The following is a 12,032-nucleotide window of genomic DNA, read 5'->3' as shown; positions in this document are numbered from 1 at the left end:
TGAAGCGCATAGCCCGGTATTTGAAAGGGACTATGCACTACAGGCTGAGGTTCACCAGTCAGAAGACTGGAGGTCTTGAAATCTTTGCAGATGCAAGTTTTGGAAGTGACACCACGGATGGTACAAGCACTTCTGGAGTATGCTACATGTACAACCACTGCCTGTTTGACTGGTTGTGCAAAAAGCAGACGACAGTTAGCCTAAGTTCCTGTGAAGCAGAACTCAATGCTCTGTCATTTTCACTCATGGATTGTGAATGGTTGATGCAACTGTTTAAGGACATTGGGGTTTCTGTGAAATGTCCTATACAAGTGTATCAAGACAATAGATCTTGTTTGGCTTTGCTGAACTCGGAGAGTTGCAAGCAAAGGACCAAGTACTTGCAGATTAAGCTACATCGTGCAAGAGAGTGTATTCAGAAAGGACTCATTCAAGTGTCCTACATGCCAGGAAATGAAATTCCTGCTGATCTGTTGTCTAAGGTTGTTAACAGAGAACAACTTAAGGTTTACGTACAAAGGTTGCAATTGGGTTGAACCACAGGTACTACAGGTTACACGGAAAGGGGGAGGATGTTAGGATATTTCCGTTCCACCTTAAAAGGCAGCAGGATGTTTGTGTCACAGCCTGCGTAAGTTCCTGTCTCACAGGATGTTTATGCTATATGTTCCTTTCGTTTTCTGTCTGTTTTGCCTGAGCAGTCAGAGCAGACGGTCATGTCTTCCTTTGTTCTGACCAACGCCAAATAAACTGTAAATATGCATGTTCTGCTCTCATGCTGTGCAACTTCTTGCTGTGTGAATTCTGCTGTTAAGAGTGTGCTCTAAGCCACAGGCTTAGTGTCGCTAAATAGCTGATACTGCGTGACTACGGGAGGTCGATGGATCGTCCGGCACTGAGCTTGGCAGCTTCAGATGGACTCTATCTCCCTGGCAGTATCCCAACATTTCAGACAGGAGTCCAGCACTGTCTAGAGATAGCAGGGATTGGACTGGAGACCATCTGCATGCAAATAATCTGCTCGGGGACTGAGCAATGGGCCTTCCAAGCAAAAAACAGTCTTGCATAGGATTTTGTGGCAGTCGTCCCCCACCCATATCTCAAGGTTTGTCTGTTCCAATGTGTGTTTTTTTACTTTGGAAGAGGAGTGGCAGTTGAATTTCCAAGCCTCCCCACAAAGGTGACACAAGGGCCAATAAAGTAAGGCACATCCGTGAACAAGTATCAACTTTAAAGGACACTCAACTTTTCCCTAAATGCTCCCTGAGAAAATTTATAGAGACCAAGCTAATTCAAAATTAAGCTGGAGAGAGCTCAGCAATTGCAATCTCTATGTGAGGAAGCATTTGTGCCAAAGGCCACAGGCCAGACTTATGCTCAATAAGTCAATATGGAGAAGAGCTATACTTAGTAGGATTACACATGCGAAAAGGCAGGCTGTAACCAATTCTCTGAGCAAGAGACCTAGCATTTAGGAATCATGACAACCTATTTTGAAACAGCAGTTTTACCTCTCAATCATCACACAGCAAGTAATAGAAACCACAGCTGAGATCTCTCGGCTTTTAAATAGCTCATTGATTTTGGATTGAATCCATTCACAGCACTGTGCTTGAACCTCATTTTGTAATTAACTACAAACTGGGATGGATACTTTCAATCAAAGCCTGTGTGGCTTTCAGCACGTCACTGCAAATCAGCATTGCTAATCAAACCTTCCCCTGTGTATCCCAGACATTTTTCTGAAGTTGTTTGTACGAGGATAATCGGGATGAGGTTACCTGCCCCTGTATAAACCTGTAAGATCAATTAGATTATCTGACAAAATTATACTCATGGAACTGCACCCTACAGAATATCACAGGATGGTGACCCCCAAAATGGGCATTTTCTGCTTTTCCTCCTTTATTATGGAATGCTCTCCGCCCTGCTGTACTTAAAACAGCTTCAGATGTATTGTAAAAACTTATTTTGTCCAGGCTTTCCTTGATTCATAAGAACAGACCCGGCTTATGTCTCAATCCCCTTGATCCTTTTCACATGTTGTGCTAGTAAGCCAGGTGTCCCCTATCTTATATTTGTGCATCTGGTTCTTCCCGCCTAAGTGTAGTATCTTACATTTGTCCCCACTGAAACTCATTTTGTTAGTTTGGGCCCAGTTCTCCAATGTGTTAAGGTCATCTTGAATCATGATTCTGTCTTCTCTGGCATTAGCAATCCCTCCCAGTTTAGTGTCATCTGCAGTTCTGATGAACATCCCCTCAATTCCTTCATCCAAGTCGTTTATAAAAACACTGAATAACAATGGGCCCAGAACAGAACCCTTTGGCACCCCACTTGTCCATTTTCCCCAGGATGATGAGAAACCATTAGTTTTCCCCCAAATAATTCTGGGAAATGTTTGTTAAGGGTGTTGAGCTTTGATAGGAGACCCCTATTTTCCTCACAGAGCTACAATTCCCAGAGTTCCCTGTGAAAAGGGCTTGATTGTTAAACCACAGTGCTGTGAATGTGTGGTCAGTGGAAAAACCACTTAGCTAGACCATGCCTGGGGAAGCAGAAATAGTGTTGACAAAATTGGTTTTAAAACTAAGAAACATTCAGCAATTATAATGTTTGTGGTAAGGGACAGCCATCATACGCTGTGGGCTCACGATATCAGTACGTAGCAATTCTAGTAGAAGGATATTGTGTGGGGTGGAATACAATGTGATCTACTGAACAGGCAGCAGGGAATCTCTGGTTACTCATACTTTTGCTTTTTTTATATATTGATTTATTTTCCTACCTGACAAGTCTGTTTATGCCGTGAACTACAACATCTCAGCCTTCTGAATAGAGGGACGCCTGTTTGCTGGCACTCATTTGAAGTCATGGCTGGCCAATGACAGACTAGGATACTGTCAGGAATCATTCACCAGTGGAATTCCTTCAATTGTTAGAGTGAAGTGTGCATTCACACACAGACACACACTCCATCTGCTCCTCTTGGTGCAATCTGGAGGACTGTGTGGAGGAATCAGAACAATATGAAGCACTAGCAAGCAGTGCCAACAATTCATTTCCTTGCTTGTCAGAGAAATGACAAGGATTCTGTGACAGGGCTACATCGCTCTTTACTCCACCAAATAGGAAAGAAGAAAAATCCAGAATTATAAGTAGGGTCTGGCTTAGGCTTGCAAGAAGCTCAGAAATTGTTTCAGGCATTGTGTGTTTCATACCACACCAGTTCAATCATCATCACTAGGAAGCTTATAATTCCTCTGTCCTTTAAGAACAAATGAACCAGAAGAGAAATGCTCCAAATCAAATCAAAATCCAATTTGTTTCAAACAGTTGAGTTTAAAACAAACCATTTCTTCACATCCCCTAATACCTGTTAATTCACCGACTGAAGCCTGGGATAGGTTTCAAAGAACCATGTCCTGCATATCCCTAGAGAAAACGACAGCAGAATGAATAAATTACCAGTATTTGGATTCTCATTACCTTAAATTACCCTCAGCGTAAAAATGACAGGAGTAGAGCCAGCTCTCTCTCTCTCTCTCTCGTTTTGCACGCAGCACCTGTTACCACTTCATTCAAAGTGTTTGGAGGGGAGACTTCTCTTTAGTTTCTGTGAGCGGCAAAGCTTTACTCTCACACTTACACCGTTGATATTTCTTCCCATCGAAATTGTTTGTTTCGATGGGAAGAAATATCAACGGTGTGAGTGTGAGAGTAAAGCTTTGCCGCTCACATGTGTGCCATTTGAACCCATCAAGAATAAATAGAAATTTACTTTGTTCTTGGGAATTTCCCTCAGGAGGGAAGACAGCAAGTGGGACTGAGGTGCAGTGTCGCCCAATGCTGCCCTAACCCTAACCTTGGAAGTCCGTTCAACTTCCAAAATGTTCAGAAACCAAAGCGCAGCTTCTGATTGGCTTCAGGAAGCTCCAAAGAACGTTCGCAAACCAGAACACTCACTTCCGGGTTTGCGGGAGCCAAAACGTCCAAGAACCAAGGTGTCCAGGATCCAAGATATGACTGTACAAGAAAAACCGCATTCATACTACACAGCTAAGGCACAATTGCTCTTAAAGGAGCAGAAGGCTTTTCAGCTGAAGAGGAGGGGAAAAGAGCAGTTCATAAATGCCCTGTGTCAAACAAGTGGTGGCAAATAAGTAGTAGTAGTAGTAATAATAATAATAATAATAAACCACAAATTATTATAAGGAAGAGTCCTTCCCTTCATAAATCCTCCTATCCAAGGCAATCAGGCAAGTGAGTGGAAACTAGAGGGGACTCCCAAACTGAATAAATGAAATAGCATCCCTTAAGCAAAAAGGAATACAGGTTCATCTTTCGACTCGAGTTCTGACAATATTAACCTGCACCTCTGGCATTGTGAAGCGGTGCCACTTATAGGAGCAGGACTTCCCAGTGAAAATCTATGTTTCCCATTAAAGACTTTAAAGAAACTTGGAATCAGAGTTTTCTTTTTTTAAAAAAACAGCACCACTTGTCACATTTCAGATCTTCCCTTGACAGTCGAGCCTCCCGGTCTGCTCCTGCCTCTTCATTGCAGATGAGAAGCATCGGAATTTAGGACAAATTTCACCAGCCTTTCCTGCTGCTGTTCCCACCCCACCCCCCTCCTTTGTGACTTGGTGACTGGAAGGGAAGAAGGGGAGGGAAACTGGGAGCAGAGAAGGATGGGGGGCTGGCAATGAGCCATCGCAAGCTGAGCTGAAAGCTGAAAGCTCACAGGGTGGTTTTGCTCACCTTGCAATGACTTGGAGTTTCTGAACTGGGGGAATACTGTATTTTTTTATTATTATTAAGAAAAAACCTGCAAGATAGGCTGCCGTTGCTAGTAATATACAACTGCTGTTTCGAAGATATTGATAACAAACCCAAATAGATGGGAGGAATGTTGTTGCTGGCATAAGTCCTCTTGCCTGTATCAAGAGGTGTACATCAGCAAGGAGCGCACCCTTCACTGTTAAAGGCAGTTGACACAGCAACTAGTAAAAGCAAGTCAAAACTAAAAATATTTTTAGAATGCAACTGATTTATTAAGTGTGTGCCCCAGCAATGGTTTGCTAATATTGCAAATCTTTTTATTAAAACAGAGAATTCGGCGGCAGCACTAAGCCTAACCACATGTATGAAATGGGCAGGGTGCCAAGAACAACAATATCTATGTGCAGATGTGATGAATTTAATGTAGCCTTATATACTAATCATTATATGCGAATCTGGCAGCTGTTAAAATTATCCCATTTCAGCCCTAATGGCAAGACTATTGAAATAACCTCCAAAATATAGCTTAAAAACTAAGTCCTTGTAGGTGAAAGTATTAAAAAAGGTGTTTGTAAGTCCGCGTTTTTCTAAGAAAAGTATTATGTCAAACTATTTTAATAGAGGTCGGCTGGCAATTGCACTTTCCTTTAAGGTTTTTAAGCCGGTACCCAAGTCTTTCAATTAACACTCTTACAGCAGAGTCCTTAGAGCACTACCTTTCATTCACTTCAGCAGGACAGAAGAGTATTGCAAGAATCAACCTATTGGTCCACCGCGATTAATTACACAGGATTGAGCCATCCCACAGAGAGGAGGATATCCATTTCTTTGTTTATTTAAAATGGAATTCTCAAGATGCTGAGCACAGAGCTCAGATTGGATTCAAAAGCAGCAGCCAAATTAAGCCAGGGTTATGCACCAGTGGAAATCCCAATGTCAAATTAATGCTTGCCTTCAGAATTCTGTAATCTTGGCCAATGTTTCAGCTTTACTTTTGGATGAACACCGTGCAGGCTTAGCTATCTTACACAGGGCAGATTGTTTTGAGCATTTAACCCATTGAGAGATTTCATTATTTGGCTCTTAAGCCAGCTCATTTAATCTTCTTGCGCTTGGGCCGCATACACACAATACATTTAAAGCACAAAGGATCCTGGGAACTGTAGCTCACCCTTAAGAAACTACAGTTCCTGTGCTCCTTTGGGAGAAGTCACATGCTTTAAATGTATGGTGTGGACACGGCCCAAGGAAGTTAATAACAACATGCTTCAAGGACACAAAACACAAGTTGCCAAGAGCACACAGTTCATCACTAAAGGAACTGTCACTTTCCAAATCATTAAAAAAATAAATCAAGGAGCTGCCTCTGTCCAAAGATATTCTGGCCTGGACTTTGTTGGACTGACATCAAATGGGTGGGAAGTATCCACTGAAACTATCATATTGCCCTTGGCACTCAGTGGTTGTGTCTTCCTGTTTCAGATCTCTTGTCACATCTTTGGATGAGCCAGTCCCATTGCCTGAATATCAAAGGGAGGGACAATCTCGCTTGACCAGATCAGACCAGGCTTGCCTGGTGGACAACAGGGCTTTGTTGTTGCTTGTATTTAAATTCACAGTCATGCTTTTTAAGACGGTCTTTGGGGTACTATGATTATTTGAGTTTTTAAGGCAGGGTTAGAGAACCACTATCCATGGGCCAAATTCTGCCTGCCAGGCTTCTCCACTCAGCCCACAAGGCCTTTTCCCCTAAACCACAAAATCATATGTGGCATCAGGTATGGGGCAGGTACTGAGCTCCTGGCTGCATTTTAGGAAACGGTGATTTTTAATTCTTGAATGGTGAGCTGGGTGGGACAGAAAATCTCTATATAAAGAAATAAATCTACCAGGCTGCATTTTTTAAAGTGATATATTATCCAACTGAAGACCATAAAACAACACTGAACAAATTTGGCAGGTTTTGTTTCATTTTTAAAAAGTGCTGCAGTAGGACATTACTTTTAATGAGAATATTTGTATCTATAGAATGTTAGACGCCAAAAAGGAAAAGAAAGAAATCAAAGAGTGGCTCATTTGTTCCTGAAAATATTGCATATTGTTCAGATTTCGAATTGACTGATTTGATATTCAGCCTATTCTTCAATGGTTCCAAGCAGCAGAAGTCTAATGAAAAAAGTGAATGAAGCTTATGTCCTCTGACCAGTCTGAGGCATGCAGCCTTTAATGTTTTATAATGATACCATGCAACAATAAACCAAACTCAATGCAGGGAAAACTATTTCAGGATAAAAAATCCGAAAGGCGCCCCTGCTTGAGCAACAGAATGTTTATACAGTGTCATCTGAAGAAAAGATTTAGAGAGCCTTTTGAAACCTCACACAAACCCAAGCGAACAAATAAGCCTTTGAGGCTTTTAAGAGGCCAAAGCTGAAAATTCTGGCGTGTTCTCACCTAAGGTGGACAAAGCAAGTTTATAACCACTCACAATACAATAATTTAGGTAGCCATTTCTGGAAAACGCTTGTAAATCCCAGCTACTTTGAAATGTCTAATGACTGATTTCACTCAGTCAAGCAATAAAGCGGCTTGGCTGACCTCAGGGCCTGACAGGTTAATCTATTCTGACCTTTGCTTTATTCTATAATGATGCTGAAAGATCACTTGAATAACTCACTGTCATTCAACAATGGCTCCATATTTCCCCTTCGGCACAGCAGAGGGCTCAAATGTGACTTGGTGCCAGATTTTCAAAACCGTGTGGGATACTAAGGCCTTTTCCTTCAAGACTGTGAAATAGAACAAATTGCTCCCCCACCCTTTCTCCTGTCACAGTATCCAACAGCAAAAGCACATTTCTGCCATCCAAATAGAAATTCTATTACAAAATATACTATTAACGCTGGAGAAAAACAGGACAGAGGGAGCTGTTGCCTCAGTCATGTACGTCTTGCCTTACATAGCTTCACACCAGCATTTCTTGATTTCCAGTATTGGTAAGGAAATATTAGAACACATATTTGTGCAAATCAGGCCAGGGGGTGGGGGTGAACAATGCTGCACTATTAGTTTATGTAGAAAAAGAGGTGTACAAATCCATTTTTTAAAAAAATGGCTAAAATGCACACACACAATATATATATATAACCATCATTAAAAACCAAGATAACACAAACAAAACATTTAAAAACAAAATACTTAAAACTATTATCATGCATCTGGATAGGCTTGATGAAACAGACATTATTTTAGCTCATCAGGTACCCAAATCAGTAAAGTGAAGGTGTGTGTCTAATGTCAATAGGCAATCAGTACCAGAGCAAAGGTACTACTGCATTAAAAGTAATGACTCCTTGAAAATGATTCTCTAAGATCCTGCTTCCGACGCCTCCTGTTTTGGGCAGATTGGTGCAGCTCATATCTGAATGCACTTCTGTCCAAAAATCAACAGTCCGGCATGCGTCATAATACCAGCGCTTGCAATAAAATTGTTTGGTTTAGTGAAGTTAACTGAAGCAGTTGATAAATCTTGGAACTACACCTGAAAAAAATTTCCATAACTGCCAGGTAAACTGAATGGGAATTATCCTGGCACCACCCTCATATTCACCACAACTTTCCTCTATCACCTTCTCTTTCTATAAGGTATACTGCCCTGAGTCAGGTTACTGGTAGATTTTTCTAAACTCCCATTGGTTCTGCTGCCACTACAGATGCTATGTACCTGAATATCTTCCCACCGCAATTGTAGCCAGCCAGGAGGCATGTGCGCATGGTATAACATTACTATATTATTATATTATATTATATTATATTATATTATATTATATTATATTATACAGGAATAATAAAAGGTTTTACAGTGGTACCTTGGTTCTCAAACACCAAAAACCTGGATGTAAGTGTTTCAGTTTTTGAATGTTTTTCAGAAGCTGAACGTCTGATGTGGCTGTCGACTATTGTTTCCAGGGTGCCTGCACCAATCAGAAGCTGCGCCTTGGTTTTCAAACATTTCACAAGTCAAACGGACTTCCGAAATGGATTAAGTTTGGTGCTTTTGTTTTTGCTATTTATTTTGCATTTTTGAGGCTTTTTTGGTTAATTTGTTTTTGTGATTGTGTGGAACCCAGTTCAGCTACTGATGGATAAAAGCCCCCCATCCAAACAATGACTATCATCAGTGCAGGTAAGAAAAAACCCCCTAATTTTAATTTTTATCATCTACAATACTGCCTTATTTATTTTATAGTACAGTACATTGATTATTGCTTTCATTTTATGGATCAATGGCCTCATTAGATAGTAAAATTCATGTTAAATTGCTCTTTTAGGGGTTGTTTTTAAAAGTCTGGAACGGATTAATCCATTTTGCATTACTTTCTATGGGCAAGTGTGCCTTGGTTTTGGAACACTTTGGTTTTAGAACGGACCTCCGGAACAGATTAAGTTTGAGAACCAAGGTACCACTGTATTATCACTCAGAGTACAGAAACATATGGCTTTAGTTTTGAACTTTTTTCTTAGTTACTTTGGTTCATATAAACAATGACTAAGAACAATGATGACCCTACTCTATCCAACAAACCCCGCCCAAACACACTCTTTCCCCAACCCCAACGGCTCATAACTCTCAACTGACTCCCTCAACTGTCTCCCACCAGTATTCAAACTCCTATTCAAAATTTTACCCAATCGCCACTCATATCTAACATCCCACACACACTCTTCCCAACCACTTACCACAATTCACATGCAGTAGTACCTTGGTTCTCGAATTTTACAAGAACGTTTTGGGAGTCCATTCAACTTCCGAAACATTTGAAAACCAAGGCACAGCTTCCGATTGGCTGCAGGAGCTTCCTGCACTCAAGCGGAAGCCGCGTCGGACATTCAGTTTCCGAAAAACGTTCGAAAACCAGAACACTTACTTCCAGGTTTTTGGCGTTCAGGTGCTAAAACGTTCGAGGACCAAAGCGTTCGAGGACCAAGCTATGACTGTATTATACTTACCTACACATATTACTCTAATGTTATTACATATACACAGCATCACAGTGTTGCTTTCATACCCTGATTGTAAGCTTCCTAGAAACATGTGGCTGGCCGTGACTGGAACGTGGCTGCCTGACTAGTTGGTCCATTGGTCGAGCCAGCAAGCATGTTCTTATGCATTTATTGGCACAGGGAAGAAGTTGCTTCACAGTTTTCTTAATATTCCTACCTTGAAAAGCTGTGATGTGACCGACAATCATATATTTCAGTTCAAAAATTAGAGTCTGGATGTTCTCCATCCTTTCTCTCCGAACTGCTGCTTGATAGCTTTCTTCCATCTTTCTAGTGCAACATGTTTGCACTTTGTGCTGGCAGATCTGTAAGTTGGAATCTGTTGCAAGAAAAGAATAAATTAAAAACAAACATCCTCAGTGAGAGCATCAACAAACAGCGCCAAAGATATTTCTAACAAGCAAAGTGATGCAGCTCATAAGAAGTAAAATGTCCAGCCTTCTGACTGCATTATGACTGCATCAACTAAATTAAAGAAAGACCGTCATATCCAGAATTACATGTACTGCAGCCTCTGTTCAAAAAGGAGCCTAATTCAGGCACATCATTTGTGGGTTCATCCTGACAATCTGTTGATCGAGCATCCATCCTGCTTTGCTTGCAGTAAGATTAGATTACTTGGGCAATTTAATGAGCTTTCATTGTGGTTTGCTTGGAGGTGAGGGGGCTAGATGATGCTGTATCAAGGAAGCGTTATTCCACACTTTGTTGGGATGCTACTGAATCCCTCCTGAAAATAGCAAGCATCCTGAAGCTCCCTGTGTGTCCTCTTTACTATCAAGGCAAAAGCAATAGTCCTTTGAGCTGTGTATTCAATTGGTCTGCAACATGTGTTGAGTGTGTGCATGTGAGCTGTACACATAATTTCAGGCCTGGCGAACTCAGCCTCTGTTGACTTTCGTATGCACTGACATTAACCCAATTTCCATGGCTTTTTGAATGCCTTTGAAGATACAGGAGTTGTGAACGGGCCTACAGAAGGGGTGAAGGGACAGAATGAGCCCCTTAGTACAGCAGCACAATAATCTCCGCACAGCCAAAATGTGCTACAGTCAAGTCAAGGACTGCCACTTTTGCAGAAACACCAGAGGCTGCATCTGTATGTTTGAGAAGAATGGGGTTAGCTCACTAGTTTCACCTGAATACTTAGCACCACATCTTACAAATATGTATACCTGGGAGCTGTTCAGTCTGTTCGTTCTTCTTCAAAACAGAAGCCTAGGAAGAAATCCTACCAACAATTGCTGCAGTTTAGAGCCTAGTTCTTTTTCTGCCCAGTGGTACCAACTTGAATAAAATATTGGGGGGGGGGATATAAGCCCCACTCTGCATAATTGATCACAAGGCACGATGCACACACATCATTTGAATGGCAATGCCCATAAACTTTTTTTGGGGGGATCAATTATTTTATTGGGGGGCCAAAGGGACCTCAGCAACTAGGAGTTGGCTACTAGGTTTCTATCTGTTACTTCTTTCATAAGTGAAGTTACTAGCTTGACAATACAGGCCTATTTCTGCCACAGAATTTTAAATCTGATTATATCACATATGATATGAGCAGGGTTAATGAAATATATTTTCATTTTCCTGCTTCAGAAATCACTATATGTCCCCGGTTAAAAGCTTATATTCGAACCCCCTGTCTATGCCCATTTTATAATTTTGGCTTGGGGTTTCTGCAGGTGTTATTACCTACAAATCATACACTGGGTTTGATGAAAATATTTATCTTCAGGAAAATGATTCATCTTCATAGCAAAACAGAAGAAACAGCCACAGAGACCTTAGCAGCCATTGGTGGCCAAGATTCTTTGCCCCATTAGTTTTCTGAACAAACAGACAGACGGTTGAAGAGAATGTCTGCAGATCCAGGGCCAAAAGGCTGCAAAGATTGTTCCTAAACAGAAACAGCACAAATCCTCTGAACGCCAAAAGAACACCATGCAGAACACAAAGTATTTAAAGCAAAACATAAAGCAAGTTGCAGTCTCACTAGGAAGCCATTATGTTGGTATGAGCATCATACTGTGAGCTCAGAAATTTCATTTTTCTCAATACTAGCTTTGGGATGGAATCTTTAATTACCAAAAAAAGAAACCCACACCACCCTAATCTAGGTTTTGGTACTCAACTTTGGCTGCTGAGAATAGTTAATGCAGCTTTGTACAGTCCCAAAATCT

General features: G+C 41.1%; 1 protein-coding gene across 2 annotated transcripts in view; it reads right to left on the bottom strand.

Moving 5' to 3' along the window:
• The window catches only part of LOC310762565 (glypican-5-like), a 389,042-nt gene that overhangs the window by 339,764 nt on the left and 37,246 nt on the right, over nucleotides 1-12,032 (bottom strand). For both annotated transcript variants that reach the window (XM_083613806.1, XM_083613807.1), the window contains exon 2: nucleotides 10,007-10,168. In XM_083613806.1, the coding sequence (XP_083469932.1) occupies nucleotides 10,007-10,168 (162 nt within the window). The remainder of the gene's footprint in view (nucleotides 1-10,006; nucleotides 10,169-12,032) is intronic.

This window comes from Podarcis filfolensis (assembly GCF_964270895.1).
Source record: "Podarcis filfolensis genome assembly, chromosome: 5".
Taxonomy (NCBI): domain Eukaryota; kingdom Metazoa; phylum Chordata; class Lepidosauria; order Squamata; family Lacertidae; genus Podarcis; species Podarcis filfolensis.
Note: the sequence above shows the minus strand (reverse complement) of the source record. Positions and strands in the feature narration are given on the sequence as shown.